Here is a 20,721-nt window from a genome sequence, read left to right as displayed (position 1 = left end):
CCTTTGTGTGTTCCATGTCCCTGTGTGTGTTCTCATGTTCCTGTGTATGTTCCATGACCATGTGTGTGTTCCCATGTCCATGTGTGTTCTGTGTCCCCTCTCTCAGCCCTGGGTGTCTCCAATTTCTCCCCCACCATGAACAGAGCGACTCTGGGGGCTCCCAGGGGTCCCCCTTCCTTTCCCCCCTGCCTGGTACCCTGGGCCGGGCAGGCTGGGACACCCTGGAATGTCCCCCCACAGCTGGAGGAACAAGGGGCACCCCAAGCCACCTCTGGAACCCCCAGGGTTTGGGGCACAGAGGGAAACAGGTTCTGCCCGGGGCTCTGGACACCCCAGTGCATCCCCAGGGAGCACAGGCTGGGCTCAGGGCAGGAGTGGCTCATGGACAGGAGCCTGGAGCCCTGGCTCCCCTGGCCCACTGGGGAGCGACAGCGCTTCCCTGCCCAAGGATCGGCACTCCCGGGCTCATGGCTGGTGGGAATGAGGCGGTTGAGGTCACTTAAAGGATCCCCAGCTGTTCCAATCCCATCCTTGAGGTGCCTCTGCCCAAATCCAGGGGCACAATGGACCCTGTGCCAAAGTCAATCGTATAGAATTTACTGGGCAATAAAATGTGTGGGTGAGAAATGGAGAAGGAAGGGAGAGAGGTCACTCAGAAGGTCAGCACCACCCTTGGATCCAGCAGCGTCCTGTTGAGCCTTTCTCCCCCACAGCTTCTCGATGGTGGGGGGTCCTGAGGTCATTCTGAACTTTTCCCTGTTTTTCCATTTTGGCAAACGAAGGAGTTGGTGCTCATGGCTACACAGCTCTCCAATGCCATAGGTTTAACAATCCCCTGCCCTTGGGTGCTAATTAGTCCCAGCTCAGGCTGTCCCTTCTCTTCAGCCGGAGGTTTCTGGGTTCAGTGGCCGTGAGTGGGTGGTCACCATCTGCCCCTCTGCAATTCCCTTTGACCCAGTTGGAGCCAATTCCAGCAGGGGTGCTGGGTTGGATTTCCTTGTCCACCACCAGGGATCCATTCTGCTCCCCCAGCTTTGTTTACCTCCCCCAAGGTCCAAGGTAAGCCCAGGACAATTGTCCCACCTTGACCTGATCTCAGGGTGCTCCATTCTGCACTTGTCTCACGGCACAGTCCTCCTGTGGTGACAGTGTTTGGGTTGGTGACTGCTGCTCCTGAATCCCAACACCAGTGGAGCCTCCCCAGCCCCCAGGAGTCCTCCCTGGATGTCCCCAAGGTGTCCCCGAAGTGTTCCAGCCTGGTGACCCCTGGCGACCCCCTCCAGCCCCTCTTCATGCAGGTTCCAGCGTGGTCTTTGAGGGTCTGGACTGCAACATCTTTGAGGCTCCAATGCCGATGGCGCTGTCAGTGCTGGGCCCCATCGAGATGTGAAATGCCCTCAACAAGTAGCGGGGTTGGCCTTCATCATCACCATCATCTTCATCACCACAACCATCCACACCATCAACCTCATCCCCCACAACACCATCGTCTTCATCACCCACAACTCCATCATCATCATCCCATACCATCAACCTCCATCATCATCACCACAACACCAACAGTACCATCATCACTGTCATCTTCTTCATCATCACCTTCATCTGCATCATCCACAACATTGACACCATCACCATGACACTACTCACACCATCATCATCATAATCATCATCATCACCACAAACCTCATCTTCATCTCTCATGCCGTCACCCACTCTATGATGAAATCCAACAGCAATATCTTCCTCATCTAACACTGTTGACACTGTCACTATGACACCAGTAACACCAGCATCATGTCTATCATCTTCCTCACCCATACCATCATCTTCATCATCAATACCATCATCACTGCAGTCAACTCCAACACAACCAACACCATCACTGTCACCATCATCGTTACTATCACCCACACCTTGGTCTGCATCATCACCACAGTGAACTCCATCACCTCCATTATCATCACCCAACACCATCGACACCGTCACCATCTTCACCAACAGCAGCACCATTTCATCACTTAACACCATTGTCACCACCCCCGTCTTCAACACTCAAATCCCTAATCATCATCATCGCATGACCACCACAACCACCATCACCATCACCACCATGCCCTCCATGATGTCCAGTGTCCTTTCAGTGCATCCCCCCATGTCCTCCCCCATAGTGACCCACACCCCTTCCCCACCCTCCATCCCCTGTGCATGTCCAGCTGTGTGCCCCACCCCCATGGTGACCCCCAAATGTCCCTGATGCACCCCCCATTGGAGAACCAATCTCTGGCTCGAATGTCTCTTGCTACCATGTCCCCCAGTGTCCTTGTGGTGTCCCTCATCCACCTGTCTCCCCCAGGGTGACCCCTTAATGCCTCAAATGTCCTTCCCAACCTGTTGGAAAACCAGATGTTGTCCTGGGTAAACATCTGGCTGATGGGCTCCATCCATCCTCTGCTCCTACCATGTCCGTCCCAATGATGACTTCCCAATCTCTCCCCCCATGGACATCCCCCATTTGTTGCATCCCAAGACATGGAAGGGGATGCTGAGGCAGGGATGCCTTGGCAAGAAACATCCCTTCAAGTGAGGGTGACACAAGAAGATATTTTCCTACAGTTCCTTGTGCCTTTATGTCAATGGGCCCAGTTACATCATCCCTTTTTTCCTCCCCACTTCTAGAACGTTCCTCGTTGATGCTTTCCCAGTTGGACCCCATTCCTTGCCACTCCTCCCCTGGATCCCAGTGGTTGTTACCCTTTAACCCCGTCTCTGTTCCCTCAACCCATTGGCCCTCAGCCCTGATGCTCCACCCCCCTTGTCCCATTTATAATCCTGGACCCCGCCTGGTTCTTGGTTCTTTGTCCCTGGCTGCTTTTGCTGTGCTGTCAATAAACACCCCTGGAATGCAAAGAACCCCTCCCATCTGCTTTTCCTCCCCGTCAACCTTCAAATACCAACATGTGGCGCGAGCGTCCGGAGCGCTGAGCTGTCCCCGTCTCCAAGAGAACGCTCTCAGGAAGGAGGTTGCTCCAGGTCAGAAGGTTGAAGGACATGTTTTATTAAAACTATATTATATTACATTAATATACTATTTAAAGAGATACTATACTATTCTACATACTTCTTACCTATCTAACTTCTAAAAAACTTGTGACACTCTGCTGAGAGTCCAACACACAGTTGTATCTGATTGGTCATTGAACTTAAATAACTTTCGCTAGAATCTAATTAAGCAGTCACTTCAGGTAAACAATCTCCATACTAAATTCTACATGGGGAAAACAAAGGAGCAGAGATAAAGATTGTTTTCTCTTCTTCTCTTAGTGCTTTTCCAGAGAGACAGAATTATGTCTCTGTCCAGAGAATGTGAATGTCACAGGCGGTGGCTTCAGCAGCTCCTGCCCCACTGCCACAGCAGTGTCCAGATGTCCCCCACAGCCCGTCACGGGATAGAACCAATCACTGGGCTGGTGTCTACTGGGGTGAACATCTACCAGGCTGAACAGCCCACCTGGCTGATGGGCAGGACCCCTGGATTGTGGGCTGCTAGGCGAGGAACCCCAAGGTGGGGGTAGATGGGTGGGGGAACCCTTGAACTGGCAGGTTCTGGGTGGTAGGAGTGACAACCCCAATTTTGGGGGTGTGGGATGGGGGGAACAGGTTTGGAAGAATGGGGTGTTTTGCTGAAGGGGGCTCGAGTTTGGAGGGAGTGATGATTTGGGGTACCCCAAAGTTTGAAGGTGGTGGAGAAGCACAAAGATTTGAAGGGGGTACCAATTTTGGGACACACTCCAGGATTGGGGTATTCTCGGCATGGACTGATGTGGGAGGACCCCTGGACTGGGGGGGGATGCATAGGGGAGGTTCCAGTTTGGGGGGTAACCCCTAAATTGGGGGAGATTGTAGGGGGGGGGTGGAGTCCCAACTTTGGGGTCAAGGGATAACCTTGAATTGGGGGAATCTAGGGAGTGGACCCCAGTTTGTGGGGAGCAATGCTGGGGGTAAAAGAGGATGCTCATTTTATCCCTCATTTTATGTCAATCACAGGGGGCAGCCCCCCATTTTACCCCACCCCATATTGGGTCAGAGGGATTGGGTGTTTCTCTGGGGTTCCCCCTGACCCCCCTCTCCCCCAGATGATTTTGGGGGTGCGCCGGGCCGGGGGCTTCACCCGCCGGCTGGAGGTTGAGTGCTCGAGTGCGGAGGAAGCACTGGCGGCTGCGGGGGCTGGGGCTGACATCGTCCTGCTGGACAACCTGGCCCCACAGGTGAGCCCCAAAATCAGAGCAGGACCAACAGTGGTGAGACTGGACCCCAAAAATGGGGGGTTGAATTGCAAAAAATAGAAGATAGACCAGTAAAATGGGGGAGGAAACCCCTGGGAAGTGGGGGGTAACCACACAGCTCAAGGCTATGCAGAGCGCCGCAGGTGAGACCCCAAAATTAAGGGTGTGACAACAATAGGGGACTCTAAGGTGTAAGGCTGAACCAATAAACTGGAGGGAATCTGCTGTAAAATGTGGAACAGCCTCAAAAGATAAAGGGTAGAACCCAATCTTTGGGGGTCAGTGTTGGAAAATCCCAGTTTTGGGTTTTTTTTTTGCTGGAGGGACTGCAGTTTTGAGTAGGTGGAACATGCCTGGATTGGAGGGATTGTGCAGGGAACTGCAATTTTGGGCATTTATGGAAGTTTTGCACCCTGGATTAGAGGGTGCTAGAGGGAGAGAATTTGAATTTTGTTGGCCAGTGGGTTGACAGCTGAAATTTGGAGTTGTTCTGGGTGCTCAGATCATAATTCTGGGGATCAGTGTGCGGTGGGGAGCCCCCATTGGGCAGATAATTGGGAGGTTTCTGGTTTAGGGGACTCTCAATTTTGTGGTGTTAACTGCTGATTTGGAGGGTTTGGGTGAGAACTCCCCATTGTTGGTGGTCGATGGATGGAGTAACCCCTGAAATGGTGGTTTGGGGTAGGGGGGCGTGTGAAATTGGACAGATTTGGGCTGTGACACCCCCCCAGTTTCAAGGGTACAGTGTACACCCAGCTTTTGGAGAAGGATGGGAAGTTGTGAAAGGTGGAAGGTATCCCCCCAGGAGCTGCATGGAGCAGCAGCCAGTGGGGGGATTGTTTTGGGGACCCTCCCCCAGTTTTTGGGGCCTCACATCGGTGTGGTGCCCATGGGGTGTCTGACCCACTGTGCCCCTGCCCTGGACTTTGCACTGCAGGTGCTGGAACTCTCTAATCCATCCAGGAGCCCTCAACCCACCACAAAACCCACCCTGACATCCCAAAATATGTCCTGGGGATCCCCAAAATCCACCCTTGGAACCCTCAAATCCCAGCCCCGGTGAGGGGAAACCCATCCCCAGGTCCTCCCAGTGAGCAGGGGGTGCCAATGCCCAGGAAACCCTACCCCCACCGACCCACCCTGTCCAGGGGACCCCAAATCTACATCCTGGGGTCCCCAGGGCTCTCCCATCACATGCCCCACTTAGGAGGGACCCTCCTCTAAGCCCCCTCCTCCCCCTGTAAGCAGGACCCCCACCATGGGTCCTTCCATCCAACACCTGACATGCCAAAACACAGCCCAAAAACCCCAAAGCTTGACCTGGGCTCCCTCCAACACCCTCCCCCACTTAAGGGAGATCCCAAAATCCACACTGGGGTCTCCCCATGCCCTTTTGTCTCTGTGCCCCCAAATAAGCTCCTCCCCTACACATCCTCCAGTTTTATTGATGTGTGACCCCCAAAATCCACAAAGTGCAAAACCAGCCACTTTATAACCAACAAAACAGAGGGCTGTGATCACCGACCCACTGACTCCCTACTCCAAACCAGTGCCAGTCCTGCTGGTCAGACTGGGATCAGCGTTTTGCAGACAGCCCCAGCTCCTCCTTGAACAACTGGAATGAAAAATAAGAAATCCCTCAGTTTGGGGTGGAAACTGGCAGACAGTGAATGAGCTCTCAGGCACGAGAGTTCAAGGGTCCAACCCATAGTCTGAGGATCCCAAACTCCAGTTTGAGAGGCCCAAACCCCAGGTGAAGGGGGCTGGAATCTGAGTTTAGGATCTCAAACCCTGGGATGTCATGAGAATGTCCAGGACAGGGCAGGGGACAGTCGGGTCTCCCAGCCCATCCCTCGGAAAGGCAGCGCTGAAATTCCAGTGCCACGTGCTGAAAGCCAAGGAGGAGCAGCTGGCACGGGACAGGGAGGTGCTGCAGGGGGCCTGGCAGAAGCTGAGGCTGGAGGAGGAGCCATACAGCAAGAGGAGGCGATCCCAAGTCTGACCAAGAGCCGTGATGCACCTGCGCTGCAATTCCCAGGTGTGCCAGGCTTGGTGTACAGCTGGGCTCCACATCCCTTCCAAATCCTACTGCTATCCCAGGAGGGGGACAAAGGGAGCCCAAAGGAGCAGTGCTGGCCCTGAGCACCCTCCCCAGTCGCTCTTCCACAGGGCTGATCCCATGGAGCAGGATCCATGAAAGAGCAGCTCCACCTGCTTCCTTCACCCCCTTGCACCTGATGCGCTGGTGCCAGTGCCCAGTTCCCCATGGAATGTCCAAGCTGTTTCCTCCCTGGAAGGGTTCTGCTGGTCTCTTGTACCATCATTCCTTTCCCAAGACCCCTCCCAGCTTTCTGGGCCCACCCACACAAGCTCCTGTACCCCATTTCTCACTGGGGACACCTTCCCCAGGTAGGTTCTGCTTTCCTTGCATCCCAGGGTGCCCAGCACAAGCCAGGGCCCCCCGAGCCCCTGGGGGTGTAGGTGGATCCCAAGGCACCCCAAGGTGTGGGTGGAGTGCACATGAAGCACAAACACCCAAAATGAAGTGGGGCTGACTGCAAGAGAAAACTTCCCAGGGGTGCAGAGTGGATCCAAGAGCTCCCAGAATCAGTGGGACTTAAGCCACCCCACTGCTTGTCCCTGGTACAAGAGCAAGGCCCTGGGGACTCAGCTGGCAGCTCCCCAGGAATGGGTGATGACACCCTGTGCTGTGCATTCCCAGCTCCCAGGAGTGGGTGACACCCTGTGCTGTGCATCCCCAGCTCCCAGGAGTGGGTGACACCCTGTGCTGTGCATTCCCAGCTCCCCAGGAGTGGGTGACACCCTGTGTCTGTGCATTCCCAGCTCCCCAGGAGTGGGTGACACCCTGTGCTGTGCATTCCAAGCTCCCCAGGAGTGAGTGAAACCCTGTGCTGTGCATTCCCAGCTCCCAGGAGTGAGTGACATCCTGTGCTGTGCATTCCCAGCTCCTCAGGAGTGGGTGACACCCTGTGCTGTGCATTCCCAGCTCCCCAGGAAGCTGCAGACAAGGTTTACAGGGAAGCCTCTTCTGTTGGGTCACAGCCTGCAGGAGGGATGTCCCATCATTCCAGAGGCCAGAGAGAAGCCTGGGATCCAACCCCAGCCCCACACAGGATCAGGCGTCTGGATCATAGCTCTGGGCTGGCCGGAATGTGCTCAGTTTAACTGGAGACCTGCAAGAAGCACAAAACATTCCAAGTTTAGGGCCACGCTGACCACAGATGCCACTTCCTGCCTGCACAATCCCACCTGCAGCTGCACCAGCCCAGCTGCACACACAGAACCTGCACAGCTCTGACAGCTCACAGGGGCTCAGGGACACCCTGAGACAACACTCCCACATGCACGTGGACACAAATTCCAAAACCATGGAATTCGGGACATGTGAGAGATTCGCAGGGGCACAAAACCCACAGCTCAGCCCAGAACTGCACCTGCCCCACCTGGCAATGGGGCACATCCCAACTGGGACCTCCTCTCCTCAACCTGGCTCCAATTCTGCATGAGGACTCCATCCCACAAGTGCCAAAAGCTCCACTGACACAGGGATCGGGGGCTTGCCGGGCCTCAGAGTAATTCTAGAGCTAAAGCGGTGAGAGACATCAGCTCCGCTCAGATAATACATGCCAGCGCTCATCCCGGGCCCGACAACTGCCGCTTCCTCCTGCTCCTGCCCGTCCGCCCGGCGCTCCCAGCCCGGAGCCGCCGCTCCCAGCGCGGGGCGCTCCCTGCGCCTGCAGCCGGGCCCCGCCAGCGCAGCCCCGGGCCCGGCGCTGCCGCCAGCGCCGCCGGCCGCACGGAAAACCCCCCCGGCCGGAGCCGCCCCGGCCCGGGCCCTGCCGCCGCCATCGGCCCCGGCCTCCTCCCGCCGCCGCCGAGCCCGGCCCGGCCGCTCCGCCCTGGGCCGCGCCGCTCCGGCAGCGCCGCGCTCGGCCCAGCGCCCGCGGCTCCGCGCCTCGCCCCGGCCCCTCCACAGCCCCGCCGGCCCCACCTGCCCCGGGCCCGGCCCGCACCACGCGGCGCTGCCGCCTCCGCTCCGCTGCCGCCGGCATCCGGCCGCGCTGGGGCGGGAACAGCGGCCCGGGAGCCGCCCTCAGCCGCCTCCATCTCCCTCATCCCCGCCCCGTCCCATTCCCCGCCTCTTCCCCTGCCCCGATGGAGTTTGGGTACCTCCGGCAGCCCCGCAGTAGCGCGGGGTGGGGGCTGTCCCCGGTGGGTCCTTGCCCAGGCCCTCCCTAAGACGTGTAATTTTTATCTTTTTCTCTTTCCTGCAGCTTTCCAGTTTCGTGAAACTATCCCCTGTGAGCACGAAGGTTTTTCCACGTGTTTCCCTCACTTGGCCTCCCTGTTCCTCACCACTGCTGTGACCAAACCATTGGGAAAAGCTCTCTAACACTCCAATTCCTATATTAAAAGCAGACGTAGCTTATTTTGGCGCTGAGATCACACAGCTCCACCTATCTCCATTTGCTACCTATGTCATAGGTGAGATGATCTTGCCCCACAGATCTGAGTCCAAGCGCCCTCAGCCGCCTCCATTTCCCTCATCCCTGTCATTGCCACTGCCATTGCCTTCCATCCACCTCCAAGGGCATTCATCCCCATCCCATACTCTTCCTTCCCCCTTTATCGCCTTCCATGCCCACACCATCCCCATTCATCCACCCCGTCCTGCTCTCTACCGCCTCTATCTCCATCCCCCTCCATTCCCACAGTGACCTTCTCCTCCCCAGGAGACTCCATCCACACTACCTCTATCCCCATCCCAGCTGCTTTTGTCCTACTAATGTCTTCATAAAAAACTCGATGTGGAAAGATGGGTGTGGGGTTCTTCACTACTGTCACAGAAATGGATATTAATGTCTTTTAAATGAGTATTAATGTCTGTGAACATCCACCCGGGCAAGTTTGTTACAGAGCCCAGGCAGCCTGACCTAGAGTGAGCTCCTGAAATGTAGGATAATAGGACAAACGGAAGTGTATTGCACACGGTATGAACTTCTGATGGATCTGCAGAACCCAGACAGCCTGCACTTCTGAACTCCAGGGGGAAATGGTGACACATGTACAAGGGGGGATGTGTGGCAGGTGGTTTGGGAAAGCTGTACCTTCCTGGTACCTCAGTCAATGGGGAAAGGAAGAGGACAACATACGTCAGGAGTTTAGAATAAAAAGAGACTGCACTCTCCAAAACCAAGAGAGAGAGACCCCCCCACGGGTCTTTGCCCCAGTGGCCTCTCTCCCTTTGTTCAAATAAAGTTGCAGGACTCCTCTCCTTTGGCTTTTTGTAGCATGGCTTCTTTGCACAGTCCCCATCCACTTCCATCCCCATTCCATCCTCCCCTGTCCATTCCCAGCCCACCCCATTCCCCCCATAAGCTCATCCTGTGCTGGGACCAACACGTGGCGGTGAATCCCACCAGAACCTGTGAGGAGTGCGGGATCAGGTGCTCCTGCCCCGTCAACACCAACAGCATTTATTGGGACCTGGCAGTGGCTCCAGGACAGCCTTTTTCCAGGGAAATCCTCTGCACCACACGAGTCTCATTCCTGGCCTTTATCAGTCTGTCAGGGCAAGGCCCAGCTCAGCTCACACTGCCATGCCCAAGCCCAGCTCATTTCCTGCACACTTTTCCACAGGATGAGTAAATTCACGTTCCCATTGCTCCATCCTTCTTCCTTCCTCCCAGGACATATTTAGCCCCTCTCACACACCGTCATTACCACTCACCCATCACAAGGAATTCTGCTTCAAGGCACGAGAAACATGGATTCACTTTAGTTTTCCTTTAGATTTGGCTGTTGAAAGGCTCCAAACTTAGTGTTTCCTACGGATCTTGGGAACTGGGGCCCTGGAGCCTAAGTGCCAGAGCCAGCTCAGCCCTTCCACAGGAGGAAAAGTCAGGTTTATTAAGTTCCCTGAGGTTGATCCAGTTGCCATCACCTAAGCCCCAAGAATAAACGAAGGGAGTGGATTGGTGCCATTAAAAACACAGAAACATCCCAAATCTGACTCCTGGGATGTGCTGGATTTTTGCTTTCACTGACAAAAATAAATGTTAAAAAATGAGAATTTTGTTCACTCTTTGCTCATCCAGGTTTGCTGGGGAAGGGTTTTGTCTCCTTTGCTGCTGAAGGCCAAAGGGAGATTTGGAAAGAGCGATGTGATCCCTGTGGGATTTTGGGATGTTTGGGATCGTCAATCAGTGGGATGGGCTCAGGGGATGGATGGGGTCCCAGAACTTGTGCTGGATCAGGCACAAGAACAGGAGTTTGATGGAAAAGGGCTTTCCCCATGTTTTTCTAATGGAGCAATGCAGCACAATCCCTTTCCCTGGAATACCAGGCCTGGAGCTGCCGCATCCCTCATGCCTTGTGTCTGCCCAGGTGCTCACGGGCAATGATCACTCGCTGGATCTGTGCCGTGCCCTCATAGATCTGCAGGGAAAACCAAAAACAGGTGAGCCAGCAGCTGGGAAAGGTGCTTGACCAGAGTCTGCACACCTGTGACCCCTCCCTGTGCCAAACCAGGGGGCAGGAAGAGGGGGAACTTGAAAAATGAGTGTGACAATGACCCGTAAGAGGCAATAACCCATGCAGGTGTGTGTTCAGTGCAGGAGGGATCCAGGGATTTCCCAGTTATCCAAACACCTCTGTGTGCCCAGCACAGGAACAAATTCAGAGATCCCGCAGGCAGAGCCCAGGGCAGCTCCAGGATAGCAGAATTTGGGGATTTCAGTGTTTCAGCTCCCAATCCTGCCTGAATTTGCTTTGGCAAATCACTCTCATACCTGCAAATCCACTTTCTCTGCAGTCACAAAATCAGGATAATATTCCCCAAACTGTGCAAAGTTTCTCCAAGTAAAGCTGCTGGAATTGTAAGGTCCAACCCCTTTCCCAAGTTCTTGCAGGGATTGAGGGTAACAGGAAAAACACCCCAAAATTTCCCACTAAATGAGAGTAATTAGAACAATTTCAAAATCTCAGCATGCCTAGCCATGCATTGACAATGGAGCTGTGTGATGGAGAATCTTGGTGGAAAAAAACCCCTAAAACAGGAAAGGAGCCCAATTCTGACAAAGTCTTATAGCTTGTTAAGTTCCTCTCTGAGGACTGAAATCAGGACTGAGAACTTTTTCATTCCAAACATCTGCTTTCTGTCCTTGGAGAGGCAAAAATTCCTGACTGGTGAGAACAGTTGGAATTTTAAAGTCAGCTGTAAAAGGAATGTCAACCACCTGAAATCTCAGCAGCTGTGGTCACTTGCTGCCAGGTCAGAGCCCATATGTGTTCCCTGAGACCTGTTTGGATCAGTTCCAGGCAGTCATGGTTAGTGTTGGAAAGAGGGAAAAGGTGAAGGTCGCTGGGCTTCCTAAGGAAATTAATTCATTCCTGCTAAATAACAAACTTGAACCAGCAGAGGAATTCTGGCATGGGATAATTTCTTGGCAATAACATTGCAAAAAAAGCACTGGGGATTAGGGGTGTCTGTGGGCTGAAAATGAGGAAATATGACCATGTTTTGTTCTTTTGGAAAAGAAACCAATAAATAAATATCTGAAGAAGTGAATCACCATGGGCTGTGCCCCATGGCTGTTTCTGCAGCACACAGAGGGTAGTTAATGCTAATTAATAAGTCCATGGACCTCAATGCTGGTGACATCTCAACCAAAGCATCTGCCTAGTGAGTGGTAAGTTCAGAAGTGATTTAATGATTTAATGCCTTTCAGTCTCTAAATCTTTTTAGCTTGTGTGCATCCTTATTGCAACTAATCAGCAATTAATTACTTTGTATTGAGTGCTCTGTCCAACTCACCTGATAGATTTTGGCATCCCTCATGAGCTTCTCCACAGGATATTCTGTGTTGAAGCCATTGCCCCCGAAGATCTGCACAGCATCAGTGGCCACCTGGTTGGCGACGTCCCCGGCGAAGGCCTTGGCGATGGAGGCGTAGAAGGTGTTGCGGCGGCCGGCATCCACCTCCCAGGCGGCTCGCTGGTACCCCAGCCGGGCCAGCTCCACCTTCATGGCCATCTCTGCCAGCAGGAATGCCACGGCCTGGTGCTGGGAGAGTGGAGACCCACCGGGTGAGCCTCAGAGGGCTGCAGGGGAAGGAGCTTTCTGCTTAGGATCATGGAATTCTTGGGGTTGGACAAGATCGTTATGATCATCAAGGCCAAGCCTCACCCAGGCACCATCATGGTCATCATTAAACTGTGTCCCCAAGTGCCACAAGGACAGGGACTGGACCAGAGACAGGCCTTTCTGGGAATAAATGTTCCCTAATATATAATTTTATCTTAATTTCTTAATTTGCAAATTCAGTGCCCTTGGGAAGTTGTGTTCAAGGAGTTCTATGGAATTGGGATCTGTGTTGAGATCAGATGTTCCCATGTCTAACTCTAAATGTGTGGGAGAGGTTTTACAGCAATTTCTGTGAGCCAGAGAGAAGTTTGATAAGAGGATTCATGTTTACCCCTGAAAGAATTTTCTACCAAGGTCGTTGACATAGAAACCAAGAAAAAAAGAGGGATAAATAAGAGAAACCTGCAACTGTCTATTCCAATGAGCACTTTGTCTTTCCTGACCCATGAGTAAAGTGTAAACTATGAGTTTTGTAAGAATGTATAAAAAGCATGCATGCTATAGTAAAAACAGGTTTGAAGCCCTCTGAAAATGGGATTGTTTGCTTTGTATTGTGACTGTCTCAACTAGGACATAAACGCACCTCCACAATGGGTTTCCCGAAGGTTTTCCTCTCCAGCGCGTACCTGGTGGCCTCGTCGAGTGCTCGCCTCGCCAGCCCCACAGCCCCCGCTGCCACCTGGGTGGGCACAGTGCGGGGTGAGCAGCAGAAATTCCTGTCTGCTTTGTGAACAACCCTCTCCTGGCACTCACCGGGGGCCTGGTCTTGTCGAAGGCGCCCATGGCGATCTTGAAGCCAGCGCCCTCCGCGATCAGCACGTTCTCCTTGGGGACGCGCACGTCCTCAAAGACGATCCCGCGCGTGTCCGAGCAGCGCTGGCCCATGTTCAGCTCCTGGAAGAGGGAGGTGACACGGAATCAGATTGTTCCCAGGCGCAACCAATCCCATCCTTTAGTTCGCTTAAAGAATAAATAAAGCTTTTTTACAGTAAAAAACCCACTTCTGTTTTAGCTAAAATGCACCAGAGAAATAGGAAATACCAGTTTGGCCTCCCCAGCCCAGCAAGCCCCTGACCTGTCACAACTGAGCAGGTCATTGGGAGATCAATTCTGAGACTGGAATCCCTCCTTTGGCCCCTTCTGGTTCAATTTATCCCATGGAGGATTCAATTCTACATATAATTCAATTCTATCCTCTCACATGGGAGAGAAAACAGTAAAGAACCCACTTGCAACAGCTGCGAGACCCAGGTGTGCTGCCAAAAGACAAATCCATAAATAAATCAGTTTTTCAGGCTCCAAATATAAGCAAAGAGAGAGAAAACCAGGGCCTCCGTGGTGCCTTACTTGGGCAGGAGCAGCTGAAATTGCAGAAAACCAGGTGGTTTTGGGGAAAGTTCTGCCAACTTCACTCCCCCTGGACATCCTTGGCAATTCCATGTTCTCAAAGGCTCTTTTGCAGCTGGGTAAAATTGTCTGCTTTAGGCCCTTCTGAGTAATTCTTTATCTAAATTCATACAATTATAATTCTATTGTCATTGTATCTGATTATATACATTACATATAATTACATATTATATAATTATATGTAATATAATATGCATATATAATTTCATAAATATATATGTATGTAAATATAATTATTAAATGTGCCTTATGAACAGTTTCTGGGCACTGTGAGAATTCCGATATACCTGTCTATGAGCCCTGACAAAGTTCAGTCATTAATCTCTCATGGCAATTTATCATGTTATTGGTTCAGGAAGGAGCAAGAATTCCTGATGGTTACCTTCCTGCCAATCTGGATGCCAGGGCTGTTGGCCTCCACGATGAAGCCCGTGAAGGCTTTGCTGGCTGGAGCCCGGGGGTCAGGATCAGTGCGGGCCAGCAGGAAGTACCTGGGAGGACAGAGAGGGGGGTTCAGCTCATCCCCAACATCAGACACTTCGTGGCAAAAATGCTGAGTGGTCTTGTCCATATTTGTATTGTACAAGAAATTGAGTGGTAAAGTAACAACCCTTTTTAACTGGCCCTTCAAAAGAAAAAAAAGAAAACAAATGAAGGGGAAGGAGTGTGAGAAATATCAGTGCCTTCTGGGCATCTCTTCCTGCAAAATCAAGGTTTTATGAAATTTCCTCCAGTAAACTTGCAAAGCTTCTCCACCTCTTCCATGTACTGTCTCAATATACCACTCTGCCTCCCAAATAGCCCAAAATAAGACAATTCCCAGCATATCTCTAAGGATTATTTTACTGGGAATGTAGCATTGTGTGTAAGGCCTTTTCCTCTCAATTGAAAATATTTCCATTTTAGTCTTCCCAGTATCATTTGTAAATTAGGTTTTTGTATCAGCAATTGCTGTAAATCCCATTTAGGGGGGTCAGGAATGTGCTGGGAGAGTTTCTGTGATGGTTCTGCCTCGGGCAAGAAGTTAAACAGGGAGAAATCCCAATTTTCATAGATAAATGTATGAAGTTTTTCCTCTTGTACTGAGAAGTGTTTGTGTGTTGGGGTGAGGCAAGTGTAAGCCTGAGGAAGGGTCTGTGCTGCCCTCCCCGGACTCTGCAGCACAGCCTGGACTCTGGGATTTCTTGGAAATGTATTACTTAAGACAATTAAATCCCAGAGTTTTTCTGTTTTCCCTGTGAGTGGGAAGCGTTCCCAGCTGAGTCAGAAGCAGCTGATCCCTGTCTGGGAGCCAGGTCAGGGCTCTGTAACCCGAGCATTTTGGAGTTGGCTCTGAGTCTGCTCCAAAGGGAAAGAGGAGGGAGCTGTGTCTGGTTTCAACCCAAATGAGCGGCATTCTGACCGGAGCTGTGGCACCATCGAGCTCTGGTGTCATCAGCCTGTTCCCTCTTTGGGCACCCACAGCACTGGGGCTGCTGGTGCCTCTTCCCGATGGACTGGTGGCACACTGAGCACTCTGGTTTGTGGCACACCCTTCCAGGAACCCCAGTACAGACCAGTATGCCCCCAAAGGAACGCACCAGTTGGCCTTCCCGCCGTTGGTGATCCACATCTTCTGCCCGTTGATGACGTACTCATCCCCTTTCCGCTCCGCCCGGGTTCTGATCCCGGCCACATCCGAGCCCGCGCCCGGCTCTGTCACACAGTAAGCCTGGAAGAACAACCCCCAGATCCCAAGGGATATACATTCTGGGTCTGGGAAAGCACAAAACCATTGTGGAATGTGAGCCATGACCAGCCCGGGTCACACAAACATCAGAGGCTCATCTGTCATTAATTAATTACTGAAGTCATGGGATTCCCTGATTAAACACACATCAGGGGTTCTTCTGTCATTAATTAATTAATCAATAGGATTCTCTGGTCACACTCACACACATCAGGGGCTCCTCTGTCATCCTGCCCAAGTATTTTTTCTTCTGTTGCTCATTACCAGCGATGATCACGGGCATTTGCTGGAAGAGAATGTTCAGAGCATTAACCTATCACCTCAAGGGCCCAGAGCCCAGTTTGGAGGACTCAGAGGCCAGTCTGGAGAACCCAGAGCCCAATTTGGGGGCCCCAGCCCCAGTTCCAGGTGGGTGCAGGACTCACCCCCAGGGAATTGGCCTCGATGGCTGTCTGCACCCCAGTGCATCCGTATGCCAGCTCCTCTGTGATCAGACATGCCTCAAAGGTGCCCAGCCCCAGCCCACCTGTGGGGGGACAGGAGGGGACTCAGGGGGGTCTCGAGTGCAGAATATTAATGTTTTGCAAGCATTTGTTATCCAAAACATCTCGCATGGGCACCGAGTTCCTTCAGATGATCTCCCCTGGGAATGCCTTGCGCAATAGCGTGCTGCCAGATTGATATTTTTGTTATTTGTTTCTTTTCATTGAAATCAGGTGATTAAAAATCCCATTTCACCATTCTCAGGGGGATTAACTTTGTGCTCAAGGTGGGACAAGTGGCACAAAACGGCGAGAAGGTGCCACCAGGATGTGTGACTTCTTTACATCTGAGCATTCCCTGGGAAGTTCTTGGGAGGTGGAAAAGGGCTACATGGGCTCTGATGTCTCTCAAAACTATCAATTATATCCCTCAAACCCCTTTTTCCAGAGGCAGGGATTAGTGCAGCAGACACCATTTTATCTGAGAAATTTTAATCACTTCTTCCCTTTCCCATCTCTTTTTCCATTTTGAATTTCATTTGAACACTCATTTCCATGACCTTCTCCCACAACTCTTCACGTCAACCTCAACTTTTCTGCACCCATAAGGCTCATCAGTACCTCCTTTTCCAGGCTATATATGGATATCTAGCCAAACTGTGCTGATGATTTCCCACTATGAAACCTGATGTTTTTTCAAATTAATTCCTGAATTTCAAGTGTTTTCCACACACCCAGCCCCTCCCTCTCACTGCTGGGGGTTAGATAAGGGGGACCTTTAAAGGCCACTCTTGATTCAAACCTTCCCATGATTCTCAGGCTATGCTGCAGAAAATCAGTTTTTGATACCAGATACACCAAATCAGCCAAAAACACCCAACAGGACCTGCTCTGGACACTTCACAAGTCCACTTTCAGGGAATCTGAAATGTAACATTTTTGTCTGTGTTTACATGCTGGCTGCACCTCGGCTAAACTGGTAACTGATTCTCAGGAATGAGCCCTAAAATCCCTCCATCCAGAGGAAGGATCAAAGTAAACCCTTGAATTCCTGACACGGGGATCATAACAATTGGGATCATGGGAGAAAATCTGGCCAAAAGTTACCACATCAGAATCTAATTCCTCGCCTGATCCCATCCAGCCTCATCACAGCCACGTGTGCCAACCTGCCCACAGATTGCTTTGGGATTGCTCCTGTGTGCAACAGGTAATTTTACATGTAATCCACAATTTCACACCACAATCTCCTCCAAGGTCTTTTCTTTGGTTTATTTTAGGGATTAAAAGGGATCACGCTCACCACAGCTCTCTGGGATGTGTGAATTCATCAGCCCAAGCTCCCAGGCCCGTTTAATGAGTGGCACTGGATACTGAAACAGAAAATCACAGGTGATTATCACAGGTAAAATTTCAAATTTAAGAGAAGAATCTGGTTTTTCCTCTTGTAGGGTGGACTTACCTCCCCAGTCCTGTCATACTCTGCAGCAACAGGAATAATTTCCTCCAGTGCAAATTTCCGGGCAGTAGCTTGGAATTCTTTCTGCTCATCTGTCAGTTCTGTGGAAAAAATAAGGTAACATAGTCATAAAGAAACTCCTTCCCTCTGAACCCCCCTGAGCTCTGAGCAATGCCCACAACAGCATTAGTTATAAAATTATTCAAAAATTACTGGGAATGGAGCAGAAAGTGCCAGGTAATAAAATGTTTTTACCAAAACCATCTGTCAAGCATCTGCTGCTGCACCAGAGAATTTGCTGTAATAGCTCAGGTGTGGAGAAAGTTGTGTCGCATCCCTAGACCCACTATGCTCCCCTGGTGCTGCTCTCAGTTATTCTAATGGTTTAAAAGCCAACAGGGGATATTTGCTCAGTTCTGAGGCCATTTGTGAAGTAAAAAAAGCTCAAGACTGTTATAAAAAAGAAGAAAGCCTGAAATATCACCCCCTGCCCTGGCTGTCCTGAGCTGGAGACAAAAAGGGCTTTTTGTTTTCAAATAGTTTTTATAAAAAGAAATCTATTCTGAATAAACACTTGTCTTGGAAATTCCTCGTGAGTTGCAGTACTTTTGCTTGGGTTTTTTGGTCGGTTGCTTTGCTGGGGTTTGTGGTGGGGATTTTTGGTCTGCTTATTTTGGTTGTTTGCTTTTCCCCCCTGCGCTGCCATCTGTCCCTCCCTGTTCTCTCCCTTCCCAGCCCTGCCACACTCACCAAAGCTGAAGCCGCTCCCAGGCTTGCTCAGCTGCACGTTTTGGGCAGGTTTGCTGGAGTGTGACTTCCAGCCGGGCCAAACCAGGGTCCGGAGCAGCTGCAGCAGGAAAGGACCATGAGCATGAGGGAATATCCCAGACCAGAATGAGGGGCCTGTCCTAAAAGGGTTGGTGTAGCCTCACAGCACAGCAAAGGACACAGGCTGTGACAGATGGCACACAGGGAAAAAAGGTATTGTCAGAGAACACTGAAAATAGCTGTAAAGCCAAAAAGTGAACTGTGGGGAGAGCTGGGATCCAGCACGGAATTCTGAACAGTGTGTGTGCACAGCTTGGGGGTGTCCACAAGATTAAGTTTTATCTGTGGGGTTTTCACAAGACACAAGTGTTGCAAAACTATCCTTTCTTACCCATGTTTTCCCTTTGTGCTTCAGTTTTCTTACCAAACTGCTGCCACAGATGTGTAAGGAAATAAAACAACACCACACCAAGAAACAGCCCTCCCAAGTGTTTTAGACATTGTTTGAAGTATAACTGATAAAAAGATGAGGTAGGAAAAAAAGACAGGGTATTGCAATCATGGGGGTTTGTTTCTGCTTTGGTTTGGGTTTGGTTTTGCTGTTTTTTTTTCTTAAGCATGATCCAGTCCTACACAGCATCTCCACCAAAAAGTTTACACAAAACTAGGAAAAGCCCAGAATTCTCAACAAAGCTGAAGGTGACATACCCCACAAAGGAGTTGCCAAATACCCCTGCACTGCTGAAGGTGAGGGTTGGGCAGGGGGGATCTCCCCAGGGGTAACAGAGAGTGGCAAGAGACCCAAATCCTCTCACAGGGATGAGGCACTGGAGTAGTGGGGGTGCCCCACGCTGGGAATATTCCAAGTCAGGTGGAATAGAACTGGTCCAGCTACTCCAAGTTGTCAGTGGGGTGGGACTGGTGGTCTCTGAGGTTCCTTCCCATCTAAACCAGTCTGGGATTCTGTTATGAGGGTTTGGGCAAGCACCTGCTCACTCCATCAGCCTCATTGTCCACTCCATGCTCAGACCCAGCTCCTCATGCCCTCCACCTGCTCTGCTCCCACTGAACCTCAAATCCCGGTGCCAGGAATATAATCCATTAGATCCCGTGCCCTCGGGGACAGTTGCCCCCGCCGCTCCCGCTGTCACTTGAGGCAGGTGGCCACGTCCCAGCGTTGGGAAGGACACGATGGACACGGCAGAGCGGGCGCCCTTCACCTTTCCCCTACTTCAGGAATGACGGGGAGAACTGGAACTGCCGACGCGGTTCCCGGGGCGGGCGATCGATAGATCCCGATAAAAGAAATGTTCCCAATTTCCAACGGGACGGGCAGCGACTCCCGGGGGAGCAGCGGGCAGCGATCCCCGGGGGAGGAACGGCGCGGCGCAGGAGGGGCAGCGCGCACCGACCCCGATTCGGGACCCCCGGGATTGAGGCTGGCAGCGCCGCCCCAGCCCCAACACGACCCCGGCCCCGTCCTTCCTCCCCTGATTCCCCCCGTGTCCCTGTGTCCCCCGTGCCCCGCTCACCCGGCTGGCGCTGAGCGCGGACATCGCTGCGGCGCTTCCAGCGCTGCTGGCGCGGGGCGGAGCGGGGCGGTCGCACCGCCCCAGACCGGCGGGCGGCGGCCGCCCCCGAACAAGGCGCTGCCCCCCGAACCGAGCGCTCCGAGGTCTCCTCCGCGCCCCTTACCCTCCTCTGGCCCGTTCTGTCGGGATGACAAAGAATCGGCTGCTTTGATTTCCCTGGGAATAACCTTTTGCCGTGTGAAATTGCCTCGCCGTGGGTTCGGGTCTCGCTCGCGGGTTTCTCACGGAGGTTTTGAGTCTGCCTTGGGCAGACACTTCTCGGGTTAAACCAGAAGGTTAAAAAAACTGATCGTGGTCTCACACAGGCTTTGCTCCGACCACGCCTGGCTTTTCACTCCGGTATCGGTGGAACGGCGCGGCCAGAGATGGGACCGGAGCTGCGGCAGGGACTGGCGCACCGGGAGCGGCTGAGGGAGCTGGAAAGGGGCTCAGCCTGGAGAAAAGGAGACTCGGGGGGGACCTTCTGGCTCTGCTCCACTCCTGACAGGGGGGAGCAGCCAGGAAGTGGTCGGGCTCTGCTCCCAGAGAACAAGAGGAAACGTCCTCAAGCTGTGTCAGAGCAATTTTAGGTTGGACATCAGGAAGAATTCCTTCATGGAAAGGGTTGTCAGGCCTTGGAAGAAGCTGTCCAGAGAGGTGCTGGAATCCCCCAACCCCTTGAATCCCCGCGGTTCAAGGAATGACCGGGCATGGGACTCAGTGCTCTGGCTGAGTGAAGAAGTAGTGTTTGATCAAAGGTTGGACTCACTGATCTTGGAGTCTTTTCCAACCTTAGAGATTGGAAGACTTTATGACTTTTTCCTCCCTGTAGTTAAATAAAAGTTAATTTATAAC

General features: G+C 52.2%; 2 protein-coding genes and 1 non-coding gene across 3 annotated transcripts; all 3 read right to left on the bottom strand.

Moving 5' to 3' along the window:
- Positions 1-576: 576 nt before the first annotated feature.
- LOC110481229 (uncharacterized) lies at positions 577-9,916 on the bottom strand. The gene is made up of 2 exons (XM_085564203.1): positions 8,296-9,916; positions 577-7,477 (listed from the first exon to the last, which is right to left on the bottom strand). Exon 2 carries the CDS (start codon positions 2,026-2,028, stop codon positions 1,546-1,548), a length of 483 nt encoding a protein of 160 aa, XP_085420329.1. The 5' UTR covers positions 2,029-7,477; positions 8,296-9,916; the 3' UTR covers positions 577-1,545.
- LOC116184670 (small nucleolar RNA SNORD45) lies at positions 7,866-7,949 on the bottom strand. Its single transcript, XR_014950713.1, has one exon. It is a non-coding gene; the product is annotated as a small nucleolar RNA SNORD45 (small nucleolar RNA).
- A 144-nt stretch (positions 9,917-10,060) lies between the features above and the next one.
- On the bottom strand, positions 10,061-20,713 carry LOC110481226 (medium-chain specific acyl-CoA dehydrogenase, mitochondrial). Its single transcript, XM_021549743.3, has 12 exons — positions 19,828-20,713; positions 18,278-18,374; positions 17,531-17,628; positions 17,372-17,441; positions 16,012-16,112; positions 15,792-15,872; positions 15,438-15,568; positions 14,240-14,348; positions 13,204-13,344; positions 13,034-13,129; positions 12,121-12,369; positions 10,061-10,742 (listed from the first exon to the last, which is right to left on the bottom strand). Exons 1-12 carry the CDS (start codon positions 19,849-19,851, stop codon positions 10,671-10,673), a joined length of 1,269 nt encoding a protein of 422 aa, XP_021405418.3. The 5' UTR covers positions 19,852-20,713; the 3' UTR covers positions 10,061-10,670.
- Positions 20,714-20,721: the final 8 nt, after the last annotated feature.

This window comes from Lonchura striata, chromosome 32 (genome assembly GCF_050655825.1).
Source record: "Lonchura striata isolate lonStrDom1 chromosome 32, ASM5065582v1, whole genome shotgun sequence".
NCBI lineage: Eukaryota > Metazoa > Chordata > Aves > Passeriformes > Estrildidae > Lonchura > Lonchura striata.
This window is presented reverse-complemented; position numbering and strand designations above follow the sequence as displayed.